We start from the raw sequence: 17153 nt of genomic DNA on the forward strand, positions 1-17153 counted from the left end.
GTCTGTGTGTGTACCTATTCCACTGAGAGCATGCTGTAGCTCCAAGGTGAAGGCAGTAAGAGGAACCTCATCAGACACAGGCAGGATGGCCACGGTGGACAGGTTGGAGACAGGGTTCCCAGCATCCCATTTACTAGTTGGGGTGTGAAGGGCCAAACCTCTTGCTACATGGCAGAGGAGGGTTCTTCTTATTGACATATCAGATGGCAAGGAGCTTTTTACAAAGCGTATATATGCCGTATAATATATGGCCAACACCAGGGTTAAATATAAGTCCAAAAAAGGATTAATTATCTTGGCAACTCAAAATTTTAAATAATTGCAACACTATTCATGACAACACGTTTCAAAGACCTGTCATTTAGGTGTATCAAATCAAACTGCATGAAATATCTTCAAACATGAATATGTTTAGTGGGATTTTTTTAGTAGCAGTTGTATGTATTGTATGTATATTGGTGAACAGGAAACTAGGTCTTCACATGACTTGACTTATCTTTTATTGCTGGTATGTTCACACTTTCAAAAATGATATATTTGATTACCAGCCAGGGGTCCATTGACCTGCTGCATGTTACCCAGGATCTTCTGTCCCAGAAGATGAATCAGCCTGGTGACCACCTGGGGATACCTCCTTTTGATGGAGTTCAGTGCTCCTTCGGGCAGCTTGGCCAGCTCAGAGTCCCTGACAGCATGGACTGTGGTGGCTCGGTTCATGTGGGTGAGGGCCTCGACCTGGACAATTGATAAAACATGTTTGGCTGTGCAATTTGTCGAGCCACACATGCTCACCTAGATATATTGTCTTTTAAGGGATAAATAAAAGTCCCATGTAAAGTCCCATAAAATTAATTTAACCTGAATACCTTGATAACAGCTGATAATCTCAGGCGTGGCACTTCTCTGATCAAAAGCTGTAGATTTATCATGAACATATTATTCTGTTGCTGTAGTATACAGCCTTATAGGAATAAAAACATTGTGAACAAATAATTTTAGCAAAAATGCACGTGTTAAAACTGGTATTTGAGTATTTGGTTGGTGGAACCATAATTCTGTCAGTATTGCAACTTAATTCTTGACATTCAATTGTCCCCTTCTACTTTTTTCTGGTGCCTGATACTATCAATACAAAACAGTGTCCCTAATGTCGCTTTTTAAGCAGGTTGAGCATTTCTGTTTGGCATTACTATATTTGTAATTACTGCACTCTTCCAATAATACTGCCAATTCTGTTTTGGGATGGCAAATTCACTCAAGTTTGCACTTTTTAGAAAATCTAGGCCTAAGTGTTGAAATTTATTATTTACTCTAAAGACTTTTTGCTGTAGCTTTTTAATGAAAAAATGTGTAAATTACTGTATATCAAATGGGGGCTGCATGGTGGTGAAGTGGTTAGCACTGTCACCTCACAGCAAGAAGGTTCCGGGTTCGAGTCCCAGCTCAGGCACGGGATCTTTCTGTGTGGAGTCTGCATGTTCTCCCTGTGTCTGCGTGGGTTCTCTCTGGTACTCCAGCTTCCTCCCACTGTCCAAAGAATGCAATTGGGGACTAGGCTGATTGATACACTAAATTGACTGTAGGTATGAATGTGAGTGTGAATGGTTGTCTGTCTATATGTGTTGGCCGTGCAATGAACTGGCGACCTGTCCAGAATGAACCCTGTCTCTCGCCCGTTGCCGCTGGGATAGGCCCCCCCCCCCCCCGGCGACACTTAATAGGTATAAGCGTATAAGACAATGGATGGATGGATGGATGGATGGATGGATATCAAATGTGAAAACATATTGATAGAGTGGATTCTAAAAAAAGGCAGCGATTATTCATCAGGCAAAATATATTCCTTTTAGCAAATAACATCCAGTGGAGAGAAAAAAAATGCACAAAAGATAAGTTACTTCTCTTATCATTATATGCAATATTATTATTTTTATTGTTACTATTACTACTATTAAATATTATTAACATACTACAACTATTAATATCACATTTGTTACGTATGGTTGAGCTAGATAGACAGCTAGATAGCTAGAGCAATAGATCGATAGATCTAATCCATTGGAGTAGATGATATGGATGAAGTCACTCACCACACCAATGAGGTCACCCCGGCCATACTCTCCAGTGAGCTCCTTCTTCCCATCCTCCTTTTCAATGACAGAGCGAAGTCTTCCACTGAGGACAATAAAGGTGCTATCGGACTTGTCTCTCTGCCTGAAAACAATGAGAAAGGCACAGTAATTCTTTGACAAAGTATTTCTGATTTGTTTGGATATACAGACAGAATTAATGTAATTGTTCCAATATACTCTTTTGCTGTCAATGTTCCTGGATGACAAACATTATTACACAATACACAGTACAGTAATATCCAAAGGACACAGACAGACATCAACAAACATGATATATGAACATTATATAAATAAATTATGCGCAAGTAAAAAGACAACAATTGCTTCAGATACCTGTAAATGGCACGGCCTGCCTCCACAGCCACCCAGTCCAGGGCAAAGTCAATTTGTCTGACAAAGGGGGACACCCTCTTCACCACAGTGTGAGCTACATTTAAAACCACTCTGGGCTCCTCACGCATGATCCTGCCAAACAGTGAAACAGAGTGTTTGCAAAATAAAAATGTTAAGGGGCTAAAAGGCTTCATACCCCTGATGAAATTATAGTGTATTACGCAAATGTGTGTATGTGTAGGTGTGTGTGTGTGTGTGTGTGTGTGTGTGTGTGTGTGTGTGTGTGTGTGTGTGTGTTTGGTCTTACTCATAGAAGTGAGCCTTGGATATCGAGAGGAAGGTGCAATCTCTGTGAGCTCGAACAGTGAAGATAAGGGGCTCTCCTGTGAGAACAGCCAAGTGACCCACCATCTCTCCAGGGTGGGTCACAAACAGCAGCGTCTCCTCCTCACGGTCAATCATCCGCTGGTAAACATGGAGCAAACCTGAAATGACGAATGCCACGCTCACATCCTGTAAGCAATGTGGAGAAAGAAGGTTTGAAGAGGCTCCCAATATCTGAAAATACTATTAAAAGTTGATGACAACGTCAAGCAAATTGTGTTTTTTTTTTATTCCAAATACACCAATCTGATAAGTGTGAGTCACTGGGCTTTCATTGTGTAGGGCTCGCACATTGGGGCATTTATTAGGCAGAGTGCAAGATAGCGTTCGGTTGAGTGCTAGCATCATTCCTAGTTTTAAACCAGCGTACATGACGTTTTCATGGCTTTGGTGGGTTCCTGCTGCTCCATTATGAACACTTAGAACGTGGATATTTCCTCAAACGAGTAGGGCTCACTTCTCAATAGAGTTGTGACATTCACAAACGAACCAAATCTTTTTAGTGGCTCTCTAAGTTGAGTCGCAGTTGCAGGCCATTCTTTTTTTCTTTTTTCTTTTTTTTTGATATCGCTATTTCACACAGAGTACATGGGAAGGAGGTATGGAAGTAAGGGGCAGAGCATATTAGAATACACGTAAGGGAAGGAGGAGGTGGAGCACAGCAGCACGCAGCAGTGGTACTCACTGGCTGCTCATTCACATGATTGACAGCACACGCACACATGAGTGCCTCAGAGTCAGACTCACTCAGCAGCCGTGTATAGGAGGGGAGGACATGCCCCTAAAAATGAGCCAGAGGAAACGCAGCAGCATTTGTATGCACTTTTTGGAGAACAATGAAACTTGGCGAGGCAAAGTATAGAATTTGCCAAAAAAGTGTTTCTTTCAAGTCTGAGTCCATAAATAATTTACACCGCCACTTAAAAACGCAACACCCAAGAGTGAAAGTGGTAGAGGTGAAAAGAAGGCCAACTTACTCCGGCATCAGTGATGATGATGTTTCCATCAATGAGAGTGACAATGACACCATAAGTGCTTCTTCTGCTTCCACACCAGATACAAGAAGTCACTCAAAAAATTGACGGTACTAGTGCTTCAGCCTCCACATGAGGTACTGTAAGACGTCAGGCCACTATTACTCTGGCTTCAGCTGCCTACACATGTCAGTCTGCTATAATTCTCGGCAAAGCAGCACCTAACGCTACTTCTGATGATACTACTGGGCCCACATCACCTAGCTCTAGTCAAGCCACTCCTGCTCCCACGAAACCAAAACCAAAAACACACATCTCTCATTAGTATAACTTTGGAGCACCTGTCTTAACCCCATTGAGACAGGGGAAGATAGACGAAGAGTTACAATTAAAATGATAGGCACTGACTTCCAGCCATTTAAAATTGTGGAAGACAAAGGATTCAAAAAATTCTGCCATGCTCTCAACTCCTCCTACTCTCTTCCATGTCGGAGGGTACTAAACCAGAAAGTTTCTAAAGTGTATGAGAGAGGGGCAGCATCACTGAGGAAAGAGTGATCCAAAGTGTCAGCAGTTTGCCAAACAACAGATTGTTGGATGTCAAGGGTTCATTCATGTCTGTAACATGCCACTTTATTGAAGATTTCCACGTCCTCCTGCCAATTAGACAGTTTTGAATTCGGTTTGAATGATGTCACGCCTGAAACACAACCACAAGTAATAAGTGTCTAATGACCACTTCTTTGAGCCATGCGCTGAGGTTTGCGCTCCAATCAAGCGCCCTCAAAAATACCAAATTAAGGCTGAACACGCCCGAAAAAAGTGCCATCTGCTAACCACCTGGAGCCATAGATCAATTCAATAGGGCCAATAATGTCCTAAATACATATAACATACAGTCAGCCATTGGTGTGGAGTTTTTGGAATGTGAAAGACTGACCTGGTCTCCTTGGTGGGCAACAACAGTACCACCTTTGACTTGGCGAAGAGTCACCCTCCCCTCCAGCAGACCCGGGTCCTGATGAAATGCCAACAATTACACATTGAGAGGAGAGAGAGAGAGAGAGAGAGACTATAAATAACTAATACAAAATTCAAAGAAACGAAAATGCACAATAAACAAATCACCAAGAAAGCCTCAGATATAACAGCAGATTTATTCATAGCATTTTGGCCCACTAAATACCAAGACTACAAACTGACAAACTAAGGTTTGAGGTGTTTATCCCCATGGCAGCATCGCTAGTAAGGATGACTTGAAATTTGAACAGTCACTTGTTAAATTTGCAGAACTCAAAAGGTGCAAAAAGAAAAAAAAATCAATATCCAGTATGAGCAACACAGATTAGGTGTGGTGTGGAGAGGATGCAGCTAGTGATGAGCAGATCAACAGGATCCAGAAGTTTTGGATTCAGAAAAAAAAATCCAGAAATGTGCATGAGGTTGACCTAGATGCGTGGTGACTCAGAGTGATTCAAATTGCTTGGTGATGCTTTATTACCAGGTTCATGGTGCAAACATTTTCATGGCATCACGTATACACCAGCAATGTGCCTCACCGAACCTAATTTTACTGAAGTCAATGAAACAGAATGTAAGCATTGTGAATGCTGGACTAAAATGACAACAGCCTTGCGATGAAAACAGTAGGTCCAGTTTGTGTGCTACCTGCATTTGGATGACTTTCAGTAGGTCCTTTTTAGCAGCTTGGAAAATAGCATTGACTTTGTTATGGTGGACGTTGTCCCCTCCTGTATCACTGTAGTGGTAAACAACAGAGGGTGTCTGCTGCATGGTAACACTCTTTTTTAGGATGGACTGAAGAGGAAGAGAGATGCAGAATAATGAAAACACATTGCACAGTCAGTCAAAGTAAGCCATCCTGTCTATGAAAGCAGTGCATTACAATGGTCCAAAAAATCTCTTGTACAATTTCAGTCTGGATGTTAAAACTGATTAAACTGATCCAGCTCAACTGAAATCCTAACATCAACTCAATCAAGGGTGACAGTAAAATTTATTGTATTATTTCCATGGAAAAAGGAATTTAACTCTTGGCCCATATATGCAATTAAAGGGCAAGGTTCTAAGAAACCAGAAAGGGAATGATCTTCTGCCTCCTGGTGTGTAAAACTTTGACCAAAACATATAACCCTCCAAAACACACTAAAACAGACCTTCACAGGACCTGACGGCACCGCCTCCTCTTTGGCAACTCGAGCTCTTTCATAAACTCTGTTGAGGTCAACTGACATTTCACCTGCATGTACAAAGACACAAGTTCGGTTTGTCGTTAGTCAGCTCCCCCTTTTTGTTTCATGTCACAATTCAGACATGCTGTGTGAACCCTTCAAACCTTCAACAAGAAGATTTCCATCAAAGTGTATTTCAAATTTAGAAAGCGAGAAAATGTGAATACATGTTTTCCCAAAACTGACATGCGAATAGATGGTTGAGTGTCCTTTCTCACTTTTAAAAAGAAAGACTGACCAGGGATTTTAAATGTATCATGAGCTAAATTCTCAACTGGTAAATGTCCAAACCAGGTAAGTGTCCAAACCAGGAAAAGTCTTTCCTGATCCCATTATGCGCATTTACACAAAGACAAAACCCACTTCCAGCAAATAAAAATCAAAAAAGCTAGTAAACTGAGGACATTTTTATGAATTTTATCACTTGCATTAAACTTTACAACACCTGTGGAAGGAGAGGCCTCTGTTATTCAGTTGAAAATATAAATTTCAATGCTGCACGCAGCATACCTGTAAGAGCCATTGGGGTGGAGAGAGAGCGAGATTTCTTGTATTTTGACGGTGACATTTGAGTGGCAGATTGGCAGGGTTTTTCTGTTACAGTTAATCAAGAAAAAAAAGGATACTTAAAATACAAAATACAGACCACACACACACACACACACACACACACACACACACACATAAACACACACACATAAACACACACATAAACACATAAAGACACATAAACAGAAGTTGTTAATTCTAACCTGTGTCAACTTTTTCAGAGCCTATGTCATCAGAGTTGGAAGGCTGCCTTCGGAAGCCTCTGTGTGGATTGGTCTCACCCATAACATGGGCAACTGACACCAAGGAGATGGCTTGACTTTCCTTTAATGCACCGTAGACATACATATTGGAAACATGACCTCACTTGTACAACATCCTTATTAAATAAGACAACAGGGTTGGACTAATACTTCCAGCCATTCATGATGGTTTAAGTTCATTTGTCAATCAGATTTTACACAAGTTTCATATTATGAATAAATACTTCTCAGAAGAAAGAATGACATATGCTGTGAAAGCCAAAAAACTGGCTTGATTGACTCATGCTAATTTGCCATTTTCCCCAGAGTCAGGCAAAGAGACAAATACCCTTCTCTCCTCTGACTGTGCCTCAGGCAGCTGAGACCCACAGAGACTGTCTGTTACTTGATTTAACACAATGAATGTTAGTGGATGGGCTTTGTAGTACTATCTTGCTAAATCAGCTTCCAAAATCTGCAGTTCCTCCTCTGTGTATTCAAATGCAAATAGATCCTGATCCTAAGATCTTGGTTTTTCTAGAAGTCTCCATCGTCTTGGATTAGAAGTCGCAGCTGAAATTTTTAAGTACTGCATCAAATCACTGTGTCCGTTCAGGAAAATAGTTCTGAAATTTTATCCAATTCTAATATCACAAAATATTACAACAGTGTATGTTACAAATAGTTAAATTCTGCAATTTGTCATACCACACTGGCATATACATCCAGTATTTGTTAATATTCATGTGACATTTTCAAGTTGGAGGGGTTGTTCTAATCTACTTTTTTTTTTTAAATCACCAAACTGTATACTCAGAGTGGTGAAGCAGATTACAAAGGAAAAGAAAAATAACCACAAGATCATATTTGGCAACAAAACAAGCTGGGCAGTCCCATCAGTTTTAGACCCACTGTAGTCAGAGCACAATCTAGAGTGTAGTCTGGACAAACAAGCTTACCGTGTTGAAGAGCTCAGTGGTCAGACCGAGGTAGTTGTGTAAGGCAAGAAAGGTCACTCTCTGGAGACGCACCATGATTATCTATAAAAGACAGGAGAGAAAAAGAAATAAATATGTCTGTACATTTGTTTATAACATGGTAAATGCAATGACGTGAGATCAATTAATCAGTTACATAACATACATTTGTCACTTTACCTGGATGACACGGACCAGAGTTTCAGGATATTTGTCAAAGACTGACTGAAATGCTACAGCTGGAAGACGCAGGACAGTGGAGGGAATGGCAGCCCTTGCAGAAACAGTCTTGTAAGGAGCTGGATAGCCCTAAATTTTAGATGAAAGAATGATGATGATGATGATGATGATGATGATGATGATGATGATGATGATGATGATGATGATGATGATGATGGTGATGATGAGAAAGATGGATGCAGGGAATGTGAAAATCCTTAAAAGTTAAATTCTTCAACAAAATTGGTGAATAAAAGGGAAGCCAGTGTCATGATAACTGAAAACATATCCTGATAAAAATGCACAACTGTTTAAGTTTAAAGAAATGCTCTACCTGTATGTTGTGTGTGATTTAATACCTTTCTAATAAGTCTAGACTAATGTTAAATCCTATAAAGACTATATTGAGCATCCTGACACTTAAAGAAAAAAAAGATTTAAAAAAAAAGGCACGAATACGTCAAGAAAAAAACTGATTGCACACATACAGTGATGATATCCAAAATGCTGAGCAAACTATGGACACTGTCCCCTGGTAAAACCTCCTTCACCACAGCATCTGTGCCATCCTGCAGTGAGAAAAACAAAAAACCTCCACATTAGAACAGAGGTAAAATTTTCATATGGACCACCAAACATTCACAAAACAGCAAAGAAATCAAGTACCGATCTATAACAACATCCTTCCTAGCTGTTCATGTTTCCGTCATGCGGTCTTACATTCTCGTGTATGCACAGCTCCAAGCGACCATCTTGAACAACGTAGATACTGTCGTCTGTGTCACCTGGGCGGAATAGTCCCTCTCCTTGGTGTAGCTGGATCAGCACCATGTGACGACACAGCTCCAGGAAGAGAGGCTTCTCGAAGTGCCCCAGTACCCTGGTTATACCACACACTATTAGACCACTAGCAATCACAACAGTCAGATATTTAATCATTGTGACGATAAGGAGTTTGTTTTCGATATGTGACACACATAAGAGATCCAGAAAGGATCATAGCATTAAAGGCATGAATTAAAATTAGTATTTTGTTCTGTTGAAAAAACCTATTAAAAGTTGGAAGTTGAAGATTTCAGTCAGAGCCAATTTTGGCACAGTCACATTTGGAACATTGCTGAGTTAGTTTTGGACAGGAGTTTTTGGTTGAGAACTCTTGTCCTCATGTGTTTGTTGCTGTGTGAATGGTTGTGATTTGTTTTAGGTCCTTTCTGTCTTTGTCAGCTCTTCTGTTCAGTTCTTCATACTGGTGCCCATGAAGCCTGGATTGTTGCCAGTTCAGTTGAATAAATTATTATCAGCACAGCATTTGTAGCCAGTTCCTGCCCTTCAAATACGCTTTCTCGCTGGGAGTAGGTTGTGGCGATAATGGTCAAAAGTCATGGTTACACTCCTTTTTTTGTCCTTTCATGTTAATCTGAGGTTAGGTTAGACACTACAGTGACTCACTATCACCTCCTGAGGTTAAGAGTATTGAAAGATGGGACAGCCCAAGGCTCCTTGTATATCTCTGCATGAAGAAAAATAAAGCATCTCAAAGATCAGAATTTTTAATGAGATCAGCTTCCATTCTTTCAGTAGTAACTGTTAGAATGAACATTCATACTCATGTGGTGTGCAATTAGATCTTCTTGTCACTATTGGACTGAAGATTTATTTCATTCACCTGACGTTTTTCAGCATGTACAGGACCTCAGAGGGCAGGTGAGAGCTCTGCACATCAAACTCTGTCAGGTCAGGCTCTAGTAGACTTGGAGGAGGCTCCTTGGGCTGCAAGGTAGGGGGCTCCCTGCGGATACGCAAGATCCTAATACACACACACACACACACACACACACACACACACACACACACACATACACACACACACACACATACACACACACACACAAAAGGTAAGCCAAATTCTTAATAAACAAATGTACTTGTTATTGTAACAACAACAATGACAATAATAATAATAATTATTATTATTATTATAATTACAAAATCATCATTATCGACATCATCATTCTGACTGGATTTAGACACCTTTCAACTAAAACGGTTTTTATTGTAATATATAATGTAAATAATATATATTCATAAGCATATTTTACTTTATTGTGTTTTGTAATGTATTGGAAATGTTCCTTTTTTTTAAATAATTTGAGTTAATGTTCATTTATATTTCGCCTTAAAATTTTGACAGATGAGAAGAGATTGTTATCATGAAGTGATAATTTCTCCAAGCAAAATTCCATCCATCCATTTTTTTCCGCTTATCTTGTTAAGGGTTGCGGGGGGCCTGGAGCCTATCCCAGCAGCCTTCAGGTGAGAGGCAGGGTTCACCCTGGATGGGTCGTCAGTCCATCACAGGGCCAACACATAGAGACAGACAGCCATTCACACTCACATTCATACCTACGGTCAATTTAGAGTATCAATCAGCCTCGTCCCCATTTGCATGTCTTTGGGCTGTGGAGGAAGTAGGAGTACCAGAGAGAACCCACACAGGCACAGGGAGAACATGCAGACTCATACAGAAAGATCCTGCGCTCAAGCCAGGACTCGAACCCACAACCTTCTTGCTGTGAGGCGACAGTGCTAACCACTGCAACACCGTGCCACAAGCAACATTCATTTATTAAATAAATCATATACATTATATACTGTACATTACACTAAATATAAAGTGGTTCTGAGAGTTTCTGTTGGAAATCTTTCAATAAAAAAATAACAGAAAATATATCCTCATAAAGTAATCTTAAGGTCTCCAAGTCCAGCATCAAGAATGAACTGAAGTAAATACTTCAGTAAATGACTCACTTGCTGGCTATTGACAGAACTTTGGTCCTCTTCTTCACCCTCTGCCGGGAAGTTGAGCCCGAAGCAGTGGAAGAAACCGAAGACAAAGTCTGAACCTGCAATACAAAAAAAGGGGCAAATTACAGAATGTGATGCGAAACAAGACCTTGTAGGGGAGCATGGCTCAAGAGATAGAATGGTCATCTAATAACTGGTTCATCTCCTCCAGTGGTCTTAAATAACAGTGTTGTTACGCCGATTTTATTTGATATACTAATCTGGTACTCATATTTAATTTTTGCTGATATTAATTTACTGTTAAATATTTATGACAACAGTTGCTTCCCCAACCAATGCAGAGCCAAAACCTAGCAGGACCAGGGGCATCAGCTGGAGCAACTCCCACACCACTCGGGGGAGTCTGTCCTCTGAGGGGAGACATTGTGGTCTTGTTCTTTGTTTGCTGTTTGGTGTGTATATATTTAAACTCAGCTCCATCTGTCCCCTCTAGGGCCCGGGCTTTTCCACCTGGGAGACTAGGCTGGTGGCCAAGAAACTTAACAAAGACAGAAGAAGGGAATATTATATACACGGACACACAGAAAGATCAAAGACCCGACTCATCAGTCCAACCTGAAAAGATGACAACAATCATCAAAAACTAGAAATCAACAGACCAAATTAGGACTGTGACAAACATGCACAAAATGAAAAAAGGGACAATGAAAACACAGAGAGAGATTAACTTTACTTATTTAAATAAATCCATGGCAAAGCAGCAAGGGGCTCACTGCTACACAAAGGAGCAGCTGTTAAATGTATTATGTACAGGCACTGAGTTGGATACAATGATACACAGACCTTCCTCATGATCTTTCGGCCATAGAACATCACTTTGTCTCTCTTTCTGAAACGGTAGCGAGGGTTGCCGACCTCCTCTGGAAGACACAAGAGGTTAACTATTAGAACATTTGCAATCACTGATTAACTGGGATGTAATCATTCAACAATATCTTTGCACAGTAAATACTTGAATTGTTATTCTTTTGAATGAACATGGTGACATTTTAAAAATCACAAATGTTTCAAACAGAATTAAAAAATTAAATTCATGACAAAAATCATAGCATAACCTACTTCTGTGTGAATTATGTTTTAGAGGCATCATAAATGTTTTATGAAACAGGGCAACAAATACATTGAGCAAACCACTGACTTGACAGCTTATATCTTCTGTAAAGTAGGAACACAACAACCCCGATGAAAGAAACAACTGCCACAGCTCCAAACAGAACAGCTGTCCACTGGAAGAAAAACAGGAAAGAACTTTCAATGTAGCCCAATAAGCTGCATTCTAAATGGGTATCTAATAAAAACTTATTCTTATTCTTGTAACATGCTACAAGAACCAAGATTTAGGTGAATCAATTGGTCATTTATGCACTTACAGCAAGAAAAGTTAAACAGAAGTTGAAATAATTCAGAGAAGTTGATAGATTGTTGCAGTCTTTTAACCGATATGTAAATGACAAGAGCAAAATCCCTGCGAATTTTAACACACTCAGCAGCAGTTTACCATGTTGGCCTCCATCTTGTCCTCTACAAAGTGCTGCATCTTTGCCTTCATCTCACTGCCTAGAGGAACCAGGCTCTAGAACATAAATTACAGAAACAACACTGATGTACACAACTACTGACTGAGATAGACGTGGGGGGGGGGGGGGGGTTAAAGCAGGACAGGCAAGTATTTCTAAACAAAAACATAAAGTCCCATCCATCATCCATCCTTCCATCCATCCATCCATCCATCCATCCATCCATCCATCCATCCATTTTCTTCCACTTATCCTGTTAAGGGTCACGGGGGTGGGGGGGGGGGGGGGGCCTATAACTTGAGGTCCCCTCCAGACAATTTTTTATTCATATATTTGAATGACACTCACTCAATAGAATGATGTATGTGCAGCGTTTGACAATGGAAAACTGTTTTTAACATTTATTGGTGAAAGTGTACGATGTTGTGTTCACTGAAAATCTGATTTTTAGAGGCAGTCCTACAGCCACCATCTGTGACTTCGGAAATATTCTGTCACAGCAACAGTCCGAATGGCCTTTATAGAGCAATAGGGCACAACTTGTGTCAAGCAATCAAACGAGAAAAATAATTAGTATGTTCAAGTGTTGTTGAGTTTTTAATGAGGGAAAAGACTGTGGCATTTTAAGGACAATGTCAAGTACACATTACAGTATTTATCAAGAATATTTTGTATACATTAATACTTCTGGCAATATTTGTGCATATGTGAAGGCGGGACTTATAAAACTGCATAATGACAACTTTTTCATACCACTTAGATGATTGTCTGGTGAAAATATAAAGGAGTGCGGAGGATTTCAAATGCACTTACTTTACTGTTATAGTCTTTAACACTGTAGTGAAATGCATTAGCGGTGTGGATTACATACTGGGTATAAAAAGCATTTTTCTTCATCCTCGTTTTCTTCCATGTCTGACGCACAAGATTCGGCAGCACCAAGAAAAGGGAACTTCTACAGGTGAAACAGAAGTGTAAGAATTTTTTTTTTTAATTGGAAAACATATTTTAAGTCCTCAAATGTGGGGACATGTGGATCTATACGTCTACAAATAATAAAATCTAATTAGTACAAGCAAAAGTTTGCAGTTATCTGGGTTAAAGGTCAAGATGCTCGAGAAAAAAATAGGTCACAAGCTCCCTGTTTGCAACCAGACACTCTGCTGCTGTTACGTGACAAGATATACTCCAATGGACTTTGCTTCCTATCGTCACAATTCCGAGGACACTGACAGAAATTGTTTTCCGGGGAAAATAACCGTTTAAGTTAACAGCAAATATTCAGACCTTCAATCACTACGTCTGTTTGTATCATATCGACATAGACTGTGTCCATATATTGTAAACTCTATTCAATCAGTGTATAAAAACAGATATTTACTGCAGTGTCGGATTCAAATTTTGATTAAGGAGAAGATATCGGTAAATATAGCGTTAGTATATGTCTCACACTGAACGGTACTGTTAATTGCTGGTTAATAGATGTACTAGAATTTGCTAGTGCGCCAAAAACGCATAACTTTACAGGTGGGGTAAGAGACGTGATTACGCATGCAGCAAGATAACTCAGACGACCAGATTTAAATATCTGACAGTAGTTAACACATGGGCAGTATATTGAGTCACAGTTTATTTTAATTTTTAAATGAGAAAACACGCTTCAATTTACGGTTCCAACACAAGTAAAACACATGCGATTCAAAAACACGAGAGATTAAAGTAAATTATGCACGTTAACACAACCCATTAAAAAAAGGAATGAATAAATAAATCCCTCTACTATAAAAAGCAAAACTTTTCCACGCAATGTACCTTTATTTTGTGTCAAAGATGTACGTATCCATGCCTCGGTATTGTGTATGGTGTAACGTTAAAAACCTTTCAGAGTAAACTATGAATATCCTGTTATTCCTACCACAATGTATTGACACATATGTGACGCATAAAATTAAATTATTTGGCAAGGTTGCCCAATGTTGGTGTCGATGATCCCAAAAAAACTGAAGCATAACTGAATAAAATATGCTACGTAGCCGACGCAAGTGTGTTTTTTCTTGTGTGCAATACAAACCTCACTGTCTGTAAGCATTTTAATTTGAAGGTTGGTTCTTCTACTTCCGGATTTGATGGCAGCAACTCGAGCTCTGACGCTTGGGAAAGTAGTAACACAGTTTTCAATTGGTGGACGTTGTTGTGTCTTGACCAATCGTTGAACATTTTGTATGACCATTGGGTATACTATATTCTTGGAACGTCAACCCGTTTTCAAGGTGAGATGAGTCGAATTTCGACGTATGAACACTTTTTTTTAGAACCTTCAAACTGTGTCTTGTCACATTTAACTCTGAAACTCATTCGAGCCAATTAGTTCGTCAACAATTAACGACTAGCTACTCTGTAAACTCCTTTGTCAACGTTAGATAGCCAACACGAGGAAACTGTTTCGTAATTTTGTTTTTTTAATTTACAAATAGGTTGGAAGTTCGCTTATGGAACAATGTGCTGATTATTGGCTAACGAAAATCGAATCCAATCCTATTCAGTTTAAAGAAACAAACGAATATCATGAAATCATGACGCGTCAGAACAAACGTTGCCATTTTTTGGATTCCCGCGATCGTTGGTTTCCTGTGTGTACGAGGACACTAATCAGAGGAGCAATAACTGCTCTTGTATTTCCTGAATTTGCACATCACCAGTATGCTCTTGGCCCGAACAATTCGTAATTAAGCCGCAGGAAGGTTTGAATATTTGTTAAAAGGTTTATCGTGTGTCAGTATTAATTATGAGGGTGCCGCAGCCATGTCTTTCCTGCGCATCATATTCCATATAGACGCCTACAAATTCCCACCTTTATCATTCCAGTGGGTTTTTCAGTGAAATGTGTATCATGATGTAACAACTTCACATCACCCTTTAACTATTGGTAGTAACACTACTGTTGAAATAGCAGTAAAGAGATCACAAAAGTCAATTTTTTTTCAAGGTTGTGAACACTACAAGTGAATAATGTTTTATTTCTCCATAGGTTTTTGGAGTAGACACAGTGGCATCATGGGTGTGTTGTCCACGTTGACGAGAGGTTTGATAAGAGGAGCAGACAGACTGTCAGAATTCACCAGCAAGCGTGGTTCAAGGACTCACAATAAAGGCAGGGGTGCAAGGCCCACTGGACTGAAGCTCTCCAGCAAAAAGTTTCTGTCCATCCCGGCCATGATTCCTGAGTTTGTGGTGCCTAACCTGGAGGGATTCAAACTCAAACCCTACGTGTCATACCGTACCACCAGAGAAACCGAGCCTCCACTTACTGCAGAGAGCTTGTTTGCTGAGGTTGTGGCCCCTAAAATCACAAAAGATATAGAAGAGGGAACTTTCAACATAGAACAACTGGAGAAATATGGATTTGAACCCACACAGGAGGGGAAATTATTCAAACTTTATCCCAAGAACTTTCTGCGTTAAAACCCGTCTTGGGTTTCGTGTATTTGAAAGCATGGATAGGCTACCAATGTACCCCGCAACATCAAATCCTGCAAGTGTGTGACCTCTGTAACCTTCATCAGCCAAAATAAAACCCCAGGAAGTAAATCAACATGAAAACTATGTATTATGCTCGTGTTTACTAAGGTTTATCATACATTCTACACTGCATGTGGACTCAGATGACATCTGTATGTACTTGAAAATTGGATTCCTGATGCTACCAACAGTTACCGCACCCTTTTTTTTTGTAAAGATTTCTACTTTACAATTATTTAGTACACATGCCCAATAAAAAGACATTATAAAAAATTCAGGTTTTTTTCCCACAAATGTGTAGTATTTGTCAAAATTGGTGTTGCTCTGAGAAGCCTCTTATTTAATAACTGTTTTACTATCCATCCATCCACTCAATTTTCTATACCACTTATCTGTTAAGGGTCACAGGGGGCTGGAGCCTATCCCAGCTGACATTGGGCGAGAGGCAGGGTTCACCCTGGATGGGTTGCCAGGTCATCGCAGGGCCATCAGGGCTCAGTATCCTGTCCAAGGACACTTCCACATGGTCACCAGAGGGGGGTCAAACCGGCGACCCTTAGGTTGCTAGATGGCCACTCTTCCTTTGAGCCACACCACCCCTGTTTTAATATATTGTCATTTATCATTTTCAATATAACACTGATGGGAACCCAAAGGCTTTTGAACATGTTAAAACATTTATGAATGCTATTCTCATCATAAATATTATAGTTTATAGGTGTTACTAGTTATTCTTAAATGGGCTGCAAATCTCAAGTCAAAAATATAGATATATTTGTGTTCAAGTTAGGACATGCATCCCTATTTGGTCAGATTCACCGTTATGTTATGGAAGCGGTGTCCTCTGGCTTCAAAACAATATCTGGCAGCCTTTACTGTGAAGTTTTTCTAAATTCTTGATGGAATTTGTTTTGTGTGACTGACATCACAAATGTGTGAAGTGTATTTCCTTGTTCGTGCCTGAACAGTTGACACTCCCTTTATCAACACATGTGGGAACAAAAATACAGGAGAACTAAACGAAAACATCAGTATTCAAGGGACCCAACACCCTGGGGTTGAGTCAAAGTTTATTCTTCTGCTACAAGTGAAAGTTGCTGAGTTATGTTTTTTATTTACTTAAGTTAAATGACTGGGGTTATTACTGTTAAAACTAAATTCTTTTTGATATCAGCTGTGCTGCTTTCATA

General features: G+C 39.8%; 2 protein-coding genes across 8 annotated transcripts in view; one reads left to right on the forward strand and one right to left on the reverse strand.

The window, feature by feature from the left end:
• The window catches only part of pnpla7b (patatin-like phospholipase domain containing 7b), a 30595-nt gene extending 15834 nt beyond the window's left edge, over window positions 1–14761 (reverse strand). The window contains exons 1-22 of one of the 6 annotated variants that reach the window (XM_086207054.1): window positions 14516–14761; window positions 13316–13399; window positions 12426–12500; window positions 12066–12153; window positions 11711–11787; window positions 10871–10965; window positions 9729–9869; window positions 8783–8942; window positions 8551–8631; window positions 8024–8152; window positions 7826–7906; window positions 6828–6948; window positions 6586–6669; window positions 6001–6083; window positions 5492–5641; window positions 4764–4841; window positions 2773–2978; window positions 2466–2597; window positions 2091–2214; window positions 867–914; window positions 546–735; window positions 15–164 (exon numbers count right to left, since the gene is read on the reverse strand). In XM_086207054.1, coding sequence (XP_086063180.1) covers window positions 15–164; window positions 546–735; window positions 867–914; window positions 2091–2214; window positions 2466–2597; window positions 2773–2978; window positions 4764–4841; window positions 5492–5641; window positions 6001–6083; window positions 6586–6669; window positions 6828–6948; window positions 7826–7906; window positions 8024–8152; window positions 8551–8631; window positions 8783–8942; window positions 9729–9869; window positions 10871–10965; window positions 11711–11787; window positions 12066–12153; window positions 12426–12500; window positions 13316–13399; window positions 14516–14674 — 2536 coding nt within the window. In that variant the 5' untranslated portion in view covers window positions 14675–14761. Of the gene's footprint in view, window positions 1–14; window positions 165–545; window positions 736–866; window positions 915–2090; window positions 2215–2465; window positions 2598–2772; window positions 2979–4763; window positions 4842–5491; window positions 5642–6000; window positions 6084–6585; window positions 6670–6827; window positions 6949–7825; window positions 7907–8023; window positions 8153–8550; window positions 8632–8782; window positions 8943–9728; window positions 9870–10870; window positions 10966–11710; window positions 11788–12065; window positions 12154–12425; window positions 12501–13315; window positions 13400–14256; window positions 14356–14515 lie in introns of those variants that run through there. The other 5 variants (XM_086207053.1, XM_086207058.1, XM_086207057.1 and 2 more) reach the window with 5 other exon arrangements.
• On the forward strand, window positions 14559–16245 carry mrpl41 (mitochondrial ribosomal protein L41). 2 transcript variants are annotated; one of them, XM_086207063.1, is made up of 2 exons: window positions 14559–14714; window positions 15473–16244. In XM_086207063.1, the coding sequence occupies exon 2, from the start codon at window positions 15499–15501 to the stop codon at window positions 15904–15906; it is 408 nt and encodes a 135-aa protein (XP_086063189.1). In that variant the 5' UTR covers window positions 14559–14714; window positions 15473–15498; the 3' UTR covers window positions 15907–16244. The 2 variants fall into 2 exon arrangements, with proteins under 2 accessions (XP_086063189.1, XP_086063190.1); XM_086207064.1 differs by having other exon boundaries at window positions 14654–14736; window positions 15473–16245.
• Window positions 16246–17153: the final 908 nt, after the last annotated feature.

This window comes from Aulostomus chinensis, chromosome 6 (assembly GCF_037954235.1).
Source record: "Aulostomus chinensis isolate RoL2024-O1b breed Wild chromosome 6, RoL_Achi_v1.0, whole genome shotgun sequence".
Taxonomy (NCBI): Eukaryota; Metazoa; Chordata; class Actinopteri; order Syngnathiformes; family Aulostomidae; genus Aulostomus; species Aulostomus chinensis.